The sequence below is a fragment of the Panonychus citri genome, unplaced genomic scaffold (assembly GCF_014898815.1).
Source record: "Panonychus citri isolate SS breed McGregor unplaced genomic scaffold, ASM1489881v1 Contig00063, whole genome shotgun sequence".
Classification (NCBI taxonomy): Eukaryota; Metazoa; Arthropoda; class Arachnida; order Trombidiformes; family Tetranychidae; genus Panonychus; species Panonychus citri.
Genome location: NW_026515468.1, coordinates 1,671,525 through 1,687,698, shown reverse-complemented (window position 1 = coordinate 1,687,698; position 16,174 = coordinate 1,671,525). Strand labels below are relative to the sequence as shown.

General features: G+C 33.5%; 2 protein-coding genes across 2 annotated transcripts; both read left to right on the top strand.

The window, feature by feature from the left end:
* The first annotated feature begins 12,538 nt into the window (after positions 1-12,538).
* On the top strand, positions 12,539-14,657 carry LOC128385980 (lysosomal aspartic protease-like). Its single transcript, XM_053344924.1, is given in 4 exon segments — positions 12,539-12,835; positions 13,222-13,470; positions 13,838-14,467; positions 14,470-14,657. Coding segments are annotated over 4 exon segments (1,173 nt in total). The 5' UTR covers positions 12,539-12,630; the 3' UTR covers positions 14,559-14,657.
* Positions 14,658-15,147: 490 nt separating this feature from the next.
* LOC128385986 (60S ribosomal protein L24-like) lies at positions 15,148-16,035 on the top strand. Its single transcript, XM_053344931.1, has 3 exons — positions 15,148-15,302; positions 15,374-15,449; positions 15,539-16,035. The coding sequence occupies exons 1-3, from the start codon at positions 15,298-15,300 to the stop codon at positions 15,914-15,916; spliced, it is 459 nt and encodes a 152-aa protein (XP_053200906.1). The 5' UTR covers positions 15,148-15,297; the 3' UTR covers positions 15,917-16,035.
* Positions 16,036-16,174: the final 139 nt, after the last annotated feature.

Genomic DNA, 16,174 nt, shown 5'->3' with positions numbered 1-16,174 from the left:
ACCTCTGATTATTAATGAATATTATCAATGAGAATCAATAAAACATTAACTCAGTTATAAAGATTTCATCTAATTGAACACAAACTCGTTTATAAAATCAATTGATAATAATCAATAATCAAGCCAATCATTATATTGCATTGATTTCATCAATTTTTCAATTGAAATTATTCAAAAGTCTTATAAATGATTGTGAAAATTAACGGAAATCAAATCTAATTGAGAACATAAAAAACCCAAAAGAAAAGTTGTAATCATTAGTAAAGTGCTGCTCTCTCGTGACACAATAATCAATAGTTGATTAATTTTCTGATACAATCATCTCTCTCAGCTTATCACAATTTTTCATTGATCGTCGGCTAATGTTTCTTGATCAATTAGGCAAATCTCTTGCATTAAACCCTTGAACTTGGTGTGATAATTAGAGACGAATAAAGGAGTAACACTAAGCTCAGTTTCTAATTAACACTCTGATCTTTCGACAGTTACGGACTTGAAATAATATTATCATCGACAATAATATTGTCACACTTAAATATCATCCTTTTGTCTTAATCCTGTAAAACTGACCAATAGTATTCCGTTGTGAGTTAAACACCAAAACTAATAACGAGAACTCACCCTTGGATATAAAGATTAACTTTTATAAGGATCATTATCATCTTAAGTATTGTACTGAGCTTAAGTCTTAAAACCCACTTTTGAAATAAATTGTTTATCCTCATCTTTATTTTGGACCAACTTTTCATTTTCAACTCAAAGAGTTGTTACATTTAACGACCAGGCAGGATTATTCAGTTAAATCCTGAAGTATTTGAAGTTTTGTGCTTTATGTTAAAAGTTTTGTCTATTCTTTGGTGAAAATTACAACTTCAACATTTGGTAGATAAGCTTTGATCTCAAATTGTGAGATTTGGTGTTTTGTGAATTGAAGTCATTCTGACTACTTGAGTTTCATACCCTGTGATTGTGTTTAGTATTTTCGAGTGAAAATTACAAGTGTTTTAATAACTTTTGGAGGAAAAATTCGCTCTCGTGCTCGTTGAATTTGGTGTTGTTGTGAAGTAAAGTTGTTTTGTCCTACGTGAGAATCGTTTAAAGTCCATATTTCCGGTGTTTTCTGTCAATTTTTGTTTGGTATTTGCGTTCATAATCAATCGAGGAAAATAATTTTGTTGGATTGGAAGTATTTAATTTCAGGCCATTTCAAGGTAAGACAGAAAAGATTTATTTTACATTATGACTTCTAACGACGATCACTTCGATGAAGAACAATTGAATCGATTAGGTCTTGAAATTTCAAGCAACCTTTTGAGTTCGAACCTTTATTCAGTACCGATATTTCGTGGTGATGATAATGCAAGCGCAGGAGCTTGGTTGAATAAATTTGAAACCGTTTGTAATCATTTTAATTGGTCAAATGATCAATGTAAGTTGAAATTTCGAAGTTGGCTCGCTGGTCCAGCTTCTAATTGGTTTCAAATCAAAATATCTGATCAGATAACTGACTTTAAGGAAATTAAGAGAATATTTCTTGAAGATTTTGCGGATGAAGATAAACTCGAAAAGATGAAAAATAGAGTTTTGAATCGTTTTGAGAAGATACAAACTTATGTTTACGATAAAGTTGGTCTCTGTAGAGACGTTAATCCTTCGATGACAAATAATGAGATCCTCAATTACTTGTATGAAGGAATGCCTATTAAATTGAAATGCGATTTGTATCGCAGGTCCGAAAACTTTCAGGATGTAATAACCGTGGGAAAACGTTTAGAGAACGTTTCCAATGATAATTTTGAAGAAGAAAAACGAGATAAAACTGAGAAAATGTTAGAAAAATTGATGGATGAAATCACTCAGTTGAAATTGGATAAAGATAAAAATCAAAGTAGAAACTTTAATCCACAGTCTCAGCAAGGTCACCAAAATCGACCTCGTTTTCAGAGAAATTCTGATGGACAAATGAGATGTTATGACTGTGGAAGGTATGGTCATGTTGCTCGTTTTTGTCATTTCAATAAGGATAGAAACTTTAGAGGTGGAAGGCCAGAGCAAAATAATTTTAGACGATTCAGTAACAACAATCAGTCTAATTATAATCAACAAAATCAATATGAAGCTCAACCTAATCGTAGAATTCCACAATTCCAGAAAATCCGAATGCCAATGCTCGGCCTGTCAGTCTCATTTCGGTTGATAGAATCATGGTTAGAGTACATCAATGATAAAGCGTTCACATTGTTGACACCGGTGCAGAGCTCTTTCATCACCTCAAACTGTTTCCTTGCTTTGGGATGCGTCCTGAAACCATGGGAAGGAGGTGGAATAAGAGGAATCAATGGTTCCTTGAAAATTCCTATCGGTGAAATTGACGTAGATGCGAAAATACAGCAAGAAGACAGAGAAGCTAAAGTGTCATTTAAGGCTAGGGTATTAGAATATTTGCCGTACGATATTATAATCGGAATGTCCACCATGAAAGAGGCTAAAGCATTGATAGATCCATGCTCAAACAAGGTTTATTTTCGATCAGATACCCCGAGTTTGATTAAAGAAGATGAAAATGTTGTTGAAACAAAAATTAAAACACCAACTTCTTTGACCGTGAGTGCAAAAATTGGAACTCTAATTCCACCGAAATCATCGGTTAAAATACCAGTAATAGTTAAGCAAAGTTCCAAAATAAATGAAGAAGTTTCCATCAAACCAGGAGATAAATTTGTCAAAACCACTAGATTAAACTTAGCCACAAATCAAATCAAACTTAAGGATAGTGAAGGAGAAGCAACCGTAATTCAGAAATTTCAGTTTCTATATCAAGACCGATGAGACCATAGGAAAAGTAAAAACCCTTCTAAACCGAAAAGAATCGGTGCTTATGAGCGAAGAAATTGAGCAAATCACAATGATAGAGTCAGAAAAGAATCAAGCAGTTGAATCTGAACTGAGCTCTTTATGTTTAAGTAAAGGTACTGTAGCAGTGGGTGAATCGCTTGATCCACATCAGAAAGACAAGTTGAAGAGCGTGTTAGAGATGTTCATCGATACCTTTGCGTTTGAAAAAAATAAATTAGGTAAAACTAACCTATGCCAGCATCAAATTGATACCGGAGAAAATCGACCTTTTTCTCTACCACCTTACAACATTTATTCATTAGCAGAAAGGTTAGAAGTTAAAGAGGAAATTAATCGAATGAAAAACTTGGGGGTCATAGTTGAATCAACATCACCTTACTCATCTCCAGTAATACGAGTCGGAAAGAAGGATGGAGGAGTGAGAATCTGTGGTGATTTTCGAAGATTAAATAAAGATACAATTCCAGATAACTATCCTTTACCTAGTGTTCAGGATGCTCTTGACTGCATTTCAGGGTCAAAATTCTTTTCTCTTATTGACTTAAAATCAGGTTATTGGCAAATAGAGATAGACCCAAAGGATCGAGAGAAAACTGCCATTATCACGCGAGACGGATTATATGAGTTCGTGGTTATGCCTTTTGGCCTCAGAAATGCGCCAGCAACTTTTCAGAGATTGATGGATACCTTACTCTCTGATCAAAAATGGATAACTTGTATTCCTTATTTAGACGATGTATTGATCTTTTCTCAAGATTTCGAACAACATTTAGTTCACATCGAAACAATTCTCAACCGCCTGAAAATCGCCAATTTAGTTATCCAACCACCGAAAGTGGCATTCGCCGTTAATTCTATTAATTATTTAGGCCATATAGTTAGTTCGAAGGGAATAAAACCCCAACCAGAGAAAATAAAAGCCATACTTGAGCTTTCACCACCTACCAATTTAAATGCGTTGAGACAATTTTTAGGACTTGCCTCTTATCATAGACGATTCATTTACAATTTTTCGATAATTGCCAAACCATTAAGCTCATTAACAATGAAAGAAGCTCTTTTTAAATGGGAAGAAGAGCAACAACAAGCGTTCGAAACCTTGAAAGCAGCTTTAGCTACACAGCCAATGCTTTCTCACTTTAATAATAAGTTACCAACCGAAGTTAGATGTGATGGATCAGCGATAGGCCTCGGAGCTATTCTTCTCCAAAAAGAGAATAACCTTAACCATGTAGTTGCCTATGCCTCTCGAATGACCACTAAAGCAGAAAAAAACTATCCAATTAGCGAAATCGAAGCTTTAGCAATTATCTTTGCTCTTGAAAAATTTAGATCTTATTTAATTGGAGTAAAATTTAAAGTGATTACCGATCACTGCTCATTATGTTGGCTTTTCAACAAAAAGAAATTATCACCACGTTTGACCAGATGGTCATTAGCTTTGCAAGAGTTCGACTTTGAAGTAATCTATAAACAAGGAAAACATCATAAAGATGCCGATTGTTTATCACGAAACCCCGTTGATGAAGCGAAAGAGCCTAAAATTGATAGAGAATTGAATCTACTAATGGTCATAAATAATAATGATGAGTTGAAAGAAAAACAAAGAAATGATAATAAAATAAGAAAAATAATTGCCCTAATTGAAAATAGTAAAGAAAATGGAAGGAGAGATAAAAGAATTGAAAAATACACTTTAGTTAACGACATACTTCAACGGGCAATTTACCCTAAAACTGGGCCAAGATTAGTTCCAGTAATCCCATCCTCATTAAAATCAGAATTACTTTATTCTATGCATGATGACCCATTATCCGGACACCTGGGGGTACAAAAGACCTATGAGAGAACAAGGTCAAGATTTTATTTTTCCAATATGAAAAAGTACATTGAGTACTATGTTCGAACTTGTAATGAATGTCAAACAAGAAAAAGGTCATATTTAACACCCGCAGGCCTTTTACAGCCTATTACTTGTGGAGGAGTGGCAGAAAGATTTGGCATAGATATACTAGGACCATTTCCTAAATCATACAAAGATAATAAACAAATAGTTGTTGCTACAGAATATTTTACTAGATTTGCGATAATAAAAGCGATCCCTGAGGCTACAGCCGCTCAAATTGCAATGTTTATTACTGAGAATATTGTTTGTCAATTTGGAAGCCCTAAGGAAATTCTGTCCGACCAAGGTAGACAATTTAGATCCAAACTAATGTCGGAACTTACATTCTTAATGCAAACTAAGCATAAATTTACAACCTCATATCACCCTCAATGTAATGGTCTGACTGAGAGATTCAATGCTACTCTAGCAACAATGATTAGTATGTATGTTGATAGTAGTCATAAAACATGGGATCAAGCTCTTCATTTTGTAGCCTTTGCTTATAACACAGCGCCAAATGCTAGTACAGGGTTTTCACCATTTTATTTGATGTATGGAAGAGAAGCAATATTCCCAATTGAAAGATTTTTAGCTAACCCCTGTCAAGGTTTAGAAGATCAGAAAAATTATGCTGACACATTAGTTGATCATTTAACTAAAATAAGAAAAATTGCAGCCGAAAACCTAAATCACAGCCAAGTACGGCATAAAAACTATTACGATAAGAAGAAAAGAGACGTCAAATTAAGCGTAGGAGAAAAAGTTTTGGTGTTTACACCACTAAGAAAAGTAGGAAAATCTGAGAAACTTATGCACCATTGGTATGGTCCCTATGAGATTACTGAAGTAATGACACCATTGGTTTATAAACTCAAACATTTAGAAAAGAAAAACAAAATTGTTGTTGTTCATATATCACGATTAAAAGTTTATCACGAAAGAGACGATAAAAAGCTCATGGAGAGTGATGAAGATCTATTAGAAAATACTGATGATGAAGATCAAAATAATATTGAAAGCCAAATGATACCAACTCAAATAAGTCTCATACCTAACTCATCGTCACAAAACATTCCGACAAGTCGACCTACATTAGTTGATTATCATCTAGAATCTGAAACAGAGGTGGAAGAGGAAAATGAAGTTCCCATTGGTGATAATAGTAACTCACCAAGTGGCGATGATGAAGGTGAAACTGAGATAGCTCAAGATGAAGTGAGAAATCAAGATCAAGAATTGAACAATCCAATTCAGCGATCAGTTAGAAGTCGAGCGCCACCGAGGAAATTCGCTAATTTCTTCTTATATGGTTTGATATTACCTTTTCTGGTTACAATCGTGAGTGCAAGTTTCATCAAGGTCAATCCAGTAATCTGGAATGAAAGAAAAGTATATATAGTTAAAGGAATACAACCGATAACTTTAAATGTCGACTTTGAATCTCCCTGTTATCTTCTTCAAGATAACAATCTCACACGCAAAGATTTTCAACAGTCATTATACGCGTGGTGTGATAAAACTTACGAACAAGAATTTGTAACACCTTTGCTTCAATTATGCCCTGAACCCGAGAAGGTAAACAAAAGAGAAATACGACAGCGAAATAAAAGAGCCATTTTGTCTGGTATTTTGATTTTAGGAACGATCACCCTTAGTTCATTCTTCAGTGTTGGATTAGGTGCTTTCACTCTGTCAAAAGAAATAACGTTAGAAAAGAAAACGTCAGAGTTAACCCAACTGCAAGAAAATCTGATATCGCAAGTAAATTATTTAACAAATGAACAAAAATTAGGGAAATCTACTTTTCTCTCTATGCAAAACAGTTTAAAGGAAACCTCACGTATTTTAGAAAAATTTGAAAATAAGATCAATTCGATAGAGAATCAATTGCCAAAATCATTATATTTGATAGCCCACTTAACATCAAAATTCATGAAAGTCAATCAAATACTCCAACGAGCCAATTTAAAATTTCAAGATGGAAATTGGGAAACTGACTTATTAGGAATGTTCAACATTACAATTCCTTGTGAAGCTAATTGTCCTACTGAGCTTTTTGAGCCTATCGAGTGTTATACCGATCTAAAACAAAATCAGTTAAAATTTCATTTAGAAACCAAGATAATTGAGAAAAACAACCACCTGCTAGTTTCAGACAATTTCCAGCTCTATCCAGTAATAAATAGTAGCCACACCTGTGTCACTAATTACCAAGGACCAAAAGAGGTACTTTATGACAAGCGGAAAGACTGCATCATTAAAGTTGATGACTTTCTAGTAACAAAATATAACCAAATTAACATTCCACCCAATAATTTACGTTGCTTGTCTCGCCATTACAACTTATCAGTTGAAAATCTTTGGACAAAACAAGAATGTTTAAAAAGACCGAATATTTATGATGGCCATTATCAGGTAAAATACGTTAGGCACTTCAACTTTGTTTATTGTCCAAAGCTCAATATACAAATGTTCAATGTAACATATCCATGCCCTGATTTTGTGTTTCAAATTCCGCAAATATCAGTTTCAAATAAATGATTATCATTACAATCCTCAACCAATAGAACCACGAGCTACATGAAATTTAGCAATGACTGGAATTTCAGATTGAATATGCATTTCAATCCTCATTCTTTAGATCCGCTATTATCTTCAATAAAACAGACGGATCAGTTTATTAACTGAAATAGATAAGAATGTAAATAAATTAACGACTAGTTCTGTTGTGTCTACAATCCATTTAACAATCACGAGCATTCTGATTATTGCTGTTATCGTGTTAATTGGATTCATAAAGTTAAAACAGCAGAAAATGGATACTCAGCCACCGGAAGCGAGAGAAGAACAAAAGCGACGAAGACCGTTACTTCGTAAATCCAATCTAAAAACGGGACCGAGTGAAATTTAAAACAAACAATATATATACATAGAGACTCATTAATCATTTTTTTTTGTAAAGTATTTTAGTATTTTTATTAATAATTATTCAGGTGCGAAGCCACAGTCGGGATACTGAACACCCGAAGCAACGTTTGGTACACTTCCAGTCGGTACATTTCTGTTCTCACCACTTGATTCACTAGCTGTATCTGTTGATTCACTATCTTTTATAACCAAAACGCCATCCTTTTCTTGTAAATGTTTCAACTCGAGACCCCGAAGTGCGAAAAAGGAAACGATGTTTTTAGCGACAAATTGTAATCTTATCATCAGATGGTCTGAGCCATCTAAGTGTTCTCCAGTCTCACAAAGATTTAAGCCGGCAGCTAAAGCAGGACAAGCAATCACCAAATCATTTACGGTGGATGTATCTCCGCGTTGCCAATTAGGCTGAAATCTGTTCAGCACCACCATTTGTCGATGCTCAACGTGCTCATGAATAAAATTACCTTTATTCTTTTTAAGTCGGGATTGGCAATTTTCACGTGACCAAGAAGGATGGTATGAATTAAAATCGCCCATAATAAGCATGAGAACATCTTTGGGATGAGTATCACGTAAAGCGAATATGGAATTAATGGTGGATTGAAAATCGTCATCACTTAATTTACTCTGATTTGGTGACAGATAAGCCAAGACAATTAACAATCTGAAATTACACCAAAGAGTCTTGATCACAACCCAATGAGAATTAATTTTATGTGTTGCTCGGAACTCGAATCCATCACTATCTCGACAAAGCAAAGCACAACAAGTATTGTCAAGAGAATTTATCACATTTTGTTGATAACAATTGGAGTAAACTTCACGATTAACGACTTCAGTAAAACATCCAATGTCAGTTAATTCGCTTTCACATCGATTGTACAATAACTCAGTGGCTCGACTAATACGAGCACAATTACCATATAAAATATCCAAAGGGTTAATTATTTGCACCATCGTTAAACAGAAATCAAATCAGCAAATGCATCATTCTAAATGAAAGACCATTTAAATGCAAATTTATTTTACTGCTGCTCCTCCGAAGGGACTTTAAATGAATATAAATGCAACGCTGATGGTAAGCCATTTGTGTACAAACTACCGCAGATTGAACATCAAGCAAAGTTTTATCAACAGTAATAAATAACCAAAGGACCTTTTGTAAAACTGTGCGTAACAAAAATAATCATCAATAGTAATCAATATGTCTCAACAAGATCAAGAGGAATGGGTACCAGTTCCAATTGTAAATAATACCTTTGAACGTCTAATGTTTGACGATGAAGATGTACCGCCACCGTCCATTATTGAGTTTAATCAACCATTTCGTACTCTTATACGACCTTGTGTTAATTGTGCCAGTGAAGATGCAGTAAAAAGAGAAATTCGAACAATAACCATGGAAAATCAACCCGACGAATCACAATTTTGCGATCAACAAACAATTAAAGACTACATCTGTGTTATTTGTCTAAATCTTCCAGATCCAAAATCCACGCATCAAAACTGTAAAACTATTTTAGCGACAACTGTTGGGATATTTAAAAAGATCAACCGGCATAAGCCCACATGTCCACTTAAATGTTCAACAAGCCGTTTTACCCCAGCTTTTCTACCATCTAAAGGCCCACGATCCTGGCAACAATTAAACAACTTATTATTAAATGTAAATTTGTCCGAAATGTACGCAACAATGAAGTACAAAAACTACGCGAAACATGTCAACACCTGTAAAGCAAAACCAAAGGACATTAGTAAAATCAAGAGTAAAAAGGACAGTGACAGAGAAAAATTCACGCGAACGGTATCGTTGAAAATCACAATTCAAGACTCTAATTCGTTATAACCTTTATAGTTCATACTTTTCATTTTTACCATTTTTCTATTTATTTTCTTTGATTCTAATAAGTTTGAATACTACTATTCATACTTTTCATCTTTAACCAATTTTCATTATTTTCTCGTATTCTAATAAGTTTGAGTACTAATACTCATACTTTTCATTTTTAACCAATTTTCATTATTTTCTCGTATTCTAATAAGTTTGAACTAATAACATACTTTCTTTTTAACCAATTTTCATTATTTTCTCGTATTCTAATAAGTTTGAATACTAATACCATACTTTCTTATTTTAAACCAATTTTCATTATTTTCTCATTCTAATAAGTTTGAATACTAATACTCATACTTTTCATTTTAACCAATTTTCATTATTTTCTCGTATTCTAATAAGTTTGAGTACTAATACTCATACTTTTCATTTTAACCAATTTTCATTATTTTCGTATTCTAATAAGTTTGAGTACTAATACTCATACTTTTCATTTTTAACCAATTTTCATTATTTTCTCGTATTCTAATAAGTTTGAATACTAATACTCATACTTTTCATTTTTAACCAATTTTCATTATTTTATCGTATTCTAATAAGTTTGAATACTAATACTCATACTTTTCATTTTTAACCAATTTTCATTATTTTCTCGTATTCTAATAAGTTTGAGTACTAATACTCATACTTTTCATTTTTAACCAATTTTCATTATTTTCTCGTATTCTAATAAGTTTGAGTACTAATACTCATACTTTTCATTTTTAACCAATTTTCATTATTTTCTCGTTTTCTAATAAGTTTGAGTACTAATACCCATACCTTTAATGTAAACAAAGGTCAAAGTTACAAAAAAAAAAAGATTTTTCATTTATTCAAACAGAAGAAAAGTAATTTGATCAAATACAAAAAAAAAAGAAGAATTACAATTTTTTCTTGGGTCGACCTTTTTTTCCTGATAAATTTCCCTTATGAGCATCAGGAATAAGGAAAAATTTCCCTGTGCCCTTACAGTTCGGTGGACATTGTTCACATTTGTGTCCGGGACCGCCCGGGATTTTACATTTCCGCTCGTGCTTATATTCATTGCTACGGGAAGTTGTTGAAACCTTACACCAACGACAGCGGTAATCATAAGCGGAAAGCTTAAGATCCTCGGGATTTTCACAATCAACCAATTCCTTATAATTTTCTGGCAAACCTTGGGGTATATCACCATCCCAACGAACATTTTTTGGATGATTCAATGTTGGATGGTACTCAACAACAAGTCTAAAGTCTTCAGGTCTTCGCCTGGGATCGATATATCCAGATCCAAGTATGCCTTTATATCGTATTCGCCATTAGAGCTTGATCGAACCTGAAGGAGACTCATCATCATCACTGGAATCGACCTCCCCGTCAATAATCGTATCATCATCGGAATCTTCTACTGGAGGCTCAGGTAAATTGTCGGGAACAGGATCAATTAAAGTGGTTAATCGCCCATTATCATGAATCGGTGAACGACTACGGTCCCTATTAGGTGGATGGTTCTCAATCGAGGAATTAGAATTGTCACTGGTGTTGACAATATCCTTTCTAGGAGCCAATGCTAAAGGCATACAAGATGCAGAATGTGTTGACGAACGTTGGTTAAGGGAAGCACGAACAGTTGATTTAGTTCTAGCCATTGTTATTAACAAAAGAAAGAAAATTGATGAATTGTAACAAAAGGAAAGAGTAACTCAAATTCGATGCGGAGCATTAATGACAATGGACAGGAAAATGTCACACTTAAATATCATCTTTTGTCTTAATCCTAAAACTGACCAATAGTATTCCGTTGTGAGTTAAACACCAAAACTAACCTAACGAGAATCACCCTGGGATATAAAAGATTAACTTTATAACCCAAGGATCATTATCATCTTAAGTATTGTACTGAGCTTAAGTCTTAAAACCCACTTTTGAAATAAATTGTTTATCCTCATCTTTATTTTGGACCAACTTTTCATTTTCAACTCAAAGAGTTGTTACAATATTAACAAAACTGATATTTTAGCGACAGAGAGTAAGAAATAGAGGAAAAAGGGCAAAAACATGAAAAATGTTCTTATTCAGTATTCATGGTGATAATAAGTCGGCACCAGAATGTCGATATACCGATAATAACGCCCATCACTAGTCTTACGATAAGTGGAGAACTGGATTTATAATAATAAATTAGAAGGGTGAAGACAATGAGTATCATTGTTATTGGAATCAAGTATCATCAACCATCTCAATTGTTGATTGTTTCGAGAAATTCAATAATTTTGATTGTATTTTTATACTTTGATCAAACTGGTTGTTGATTAATGTCCATTAACTATAATGATCTTCCAATGAACTTAATAATTACCTTTGCAATCGATCAGATCTTCTAGTATTAATTGTAACAAGATAATATGATAAGTTACATTAACTCTTAAAGTTAAATGATCAACGGAAAGAATTAGTAAACACATGATCATTTAAATCGCTCAGATGATAAATTGATTTAATATTAATATTAAAAATATAATATTATTAAAAAATAGAGTAAAATGCAAAAAGTATTTGGTTTGGACATTCGTAGTAATTAAACAATTATCACAAAAATCATCTAATTTCAATCATACGATTTCCATTCAGAAGGGTTTAAATTGTATGATGAGCGTAAAATTTGAATTAGTTTTCGGTAATTAGAACAAAACGCTTTTTGCGAATTCGAAATGGCCAAAGTCATTTTCTTTCTAGTTTGGCGAAATCGGTGATAAAATCGAACAATTCAATGAATAATTAAGATAAAGTTCCACACGACAACGAGGTCCAACTTCATAGTAATATGATAACGAATTCGTATTATTAATAGAAAACAATCAAATGGGAAGAGGAAAAAGAATAAAACAATTGCTATTATCTCGATAGTTAATTACAATTAAATGTTACATTTCATCATTTCGCTCACTCATTCAATTAGTTAATTGTTTTCAATTAAATTTTCTCTCTCACTACAATTAATTCTCACTTTTTCATCGCTCGTATAAAAGTGATTCTCATAGAATCATTCACTCCAACTTGAACAGTTTCTTGTCCAGTTTTAATCAGTTAATCACGAACAATGAAGTTAATTGCTTTACTTTTAATCTGTGCATTCGCCTACGGTGCCAATGCATTCAAACCAGTGTCAGTTAGTTTGAAAAAGTTTGGAGACTCGAAACTTAATTTACTTCGACCCGAATTCAATAACCTTGTTTCACGACAATTGGCCGTAAAGTATAGCGCTAACCCGACAGCGGTCTCAGAGCCATTGACTAATTTCCTCGGTGAGTATTTCGTTCCCATCCTTTGCTTACTATCAAACAATAGTTTATATGGCCAATGGCTTGACAATTAATTCACTTGATCATATCTACTGTGCAAATATTTGTCTCCAACCTGAGCTAGACCATGTTAATCACTACCTGCTTTAATAGCACAATTTAGTTGATTACTTTTAGCAAAATCATGATATTCAATAGTTATTTTCATGATCAGTGTTTCCTCTGATCTAATTAGAGAATTGAATTTTATTAGATTTTATTACATTGTGTCTGAAACATGACGATGGAAAAACCAACTTTCATTCGAATAAAATAAACTAACCAACCATTAAAATGACCTTAATAGTTGATTACCTAATTTTCATTAATTAATTTGCTTAATTATCCAGACACTCAATATTTCGGCGAGATTTCAATCGGTACTCCTGGACAGAAATTCAAAGTCATCTTCGACACTGGATCATCCAACCTTTGGGTACCTTCGTCGAAATGTAAATGGACCAACATCGCTTGTCTTTTACACAATAAATATAATTCAGCAAAAAGCAGCACTTATCAGGCCAATGGAACGGAACTTGAAATAACTTATGGCTCAGGATCTATGACTGGATTCCTATCGAAAGATATTGTTTCAATCGGTAAATAAATCTGAGAAAGACAATTGTCTTTTCTAATCTACTCTCTTTGTGCCAATAAACAATAGCATGTTGATTGGGAATTGTTCAGATTGACTGTTCAAAGTCAATCAGTCCAAAGGTTTTGTACTGATAATGTAATATTGTAACACGATGAACCGAAACTTTGAGACGAAGTTTAATTCTTATATCTCCCAAACTGATTGACTAATTTTTCAATTATTTTGAATTAATTTAAAATTGAACAAATGAAAATTTCAAGATAAATCAAAGGGCAGCATTTAAATTTTGTGTTCGAAATAGTTATTATTATTACTTGATGCAATTAAGTTTCATTCTCACAATGGTTAATTTATTGTTTTTATTTTAGGCGATCTTGTGGTAAAAGATCAACTTTTTGGTGAAGCCAAGACCGAACCCGCTTTGACTTTCGTACTCGCTCGATTCGATGGTATCTTGGGTCTCGGATTCAGATCAATCGCCGTCGATGGAGTTGCAACAGTCTTCGATAATGCAGTCGCTCAAGGCCTTCTTCCTGCCCCCGTGTTTTCATTTTATCTTAATCGAGATGCTTCCGGTTCAGTAGGCGGTGAGGTCCTTTTCGGAGGCATCAATGAAAACTATTACACTGGACCAATCAACTATGTGCCTTTGACCAATGAAACTTATTGGCAAATCGCAATCGATGATATTTCTTCCGTTAATGATTTATCAATTGATTGTACAAGAGGTTGCAAGGGTATTGTCGACACTGGCACTTCATTGATTGCTGGTCCAACCGCTTCAATCGATCAAATTCAATCATACATCGGCGCTGAAAAAATCATCGGAGGTCAATACGTTGTCTCATGTGACGCAATCGATACTCTTCCTGATGTTACTTTCACCATCGCCGGCAACAAATACACTCTAACGGGCAGAGATTACGTCGTATCAATAAGCCAAATGGGTCAAAGTATTTGCATTTCCGGTTTCATGGGAATCGAAGTTCCTGCTGGTCCTTGTGGATTCTTGGTGACATTTTCATTGGTAAATATTATACTGTTTTCGATCAAGGAAACAAACAAATCGGTTTTGCTCAAGCAAAATAAGTTGTTGAAATTACTCATTTGTTTTATCATTTAAATTGAACTCAAATATAAAATCTATTGTATCGTAATTTGAATGATTAAAATTTGATTTAAAATAAATTTCAATTTAATATTGATTTCATGGAGAAATGAATTTCTCCTTCCTCAACTCTTTAACTGTTCACAATTAGTTTTTATGGCTTTTGATTAGACCAACAACGAAATGAAATATCTTACTAGTAAATTTCTTGCAATATTATTGTTCGGTAAATATATTCAATTTTGATGCTTGAAATCAATTGAACGAGGAAACGATAATCAATGAGAGAAAATTTTGAAGTTCAAATAATCATATAAAAATCGAATTGTGTATCATCCTGAATATGAGAATTTATCCAAAAAAAGCATTACTTGTCAAGTTCTATTATTGAAATGACTGCAATTATCATTTATTATTTAGTTCAGACAATTAAGATTAGACAAAAATTGTGAAAAAATTGTTGAGATTAAATCAATTTGATTTAATCAAATTGAAGAGTTTATCTATCATCAGTTATGGAGAAAGGCCTTTTGAAATTCGCGGTTCAAAAAATGAATAAAATGTTCTGTTTCCATGGTAACCATTCAAACAAAATGCTTTTCCGTTTCCTTTGCTTTTCAATAGTGTAATGAGCTACAAGCTTATTTCATTTATTTTAATTTGTATTCACTTATAATTTAATTTGATTTGTTTTGTTAGGATTGTTAATTTAATACCAAAATGAAGTAAGTAATCATTGTCTTTGTTGTTCCAAGAATCTTTTCTAAACATTTCTCTTGTTTCATCTCATCATCAGGTTGGAACTTTGTTCTTACAGTGGCTACAAAATCTATCCCGGTCATGGGAAAAAGATGGTCAAAACTGATGGAAAGGTAAGACTTTTTTTTTATCTAACTCAATGTTTCTGTTATTGTGCTTTTATTAATCTGCTTTTGTTATTTATTTTATCCTGTGTATTTAGGTTTTCACCTTTTTGAACACAAAATGTGAATCTTCTCATCTAATGAAAAGGAATCCACGTAAGGTTACATGGACAGTCCTTTACCGTCGTAAACATAGGAAAGGTATTGAAGAGGAAACTCAAAAGAAAAAGACCAGAAGGACAACCAAGTTTCAAAGGGCTTTCGTTGGAGCTTCACTCACCGACATCATGGCTAAAAGAAACATGAAGCCAGAGGTGAGAAAAGCTCAAAGAGAACAAGCGATCAGAGCTGCTAAGGAGAAACAACGAGCAACCAAAGCCAAGAAAGCGCCCCCTCCACAGACCAAGGGCAAAGGCAAGACTAAGGCTGTCAAACAACCTGCACAACAAAAACAAAGAGTTGGTGGCAAACGGTAGACATTAACAACTTACGATCTAAACCCTCGCTTGTTGATAAGTTTTGTATGGTAAAAATTATCACCTCTTGATCCAAATAAATGATTTATCTGATCTGCACTTTGAGAGCCACCAATGAATTTCTGTACTCTATCAATTTATTACTATTACGACGGTTCTTGTTTAATTAAATTGAGATTTGCTCCGGTTCATTACAGTAAATATCTCAAGTGAATCCATTTCCCATACTGAATATTAATTGAACCTGAATCCGTGCTC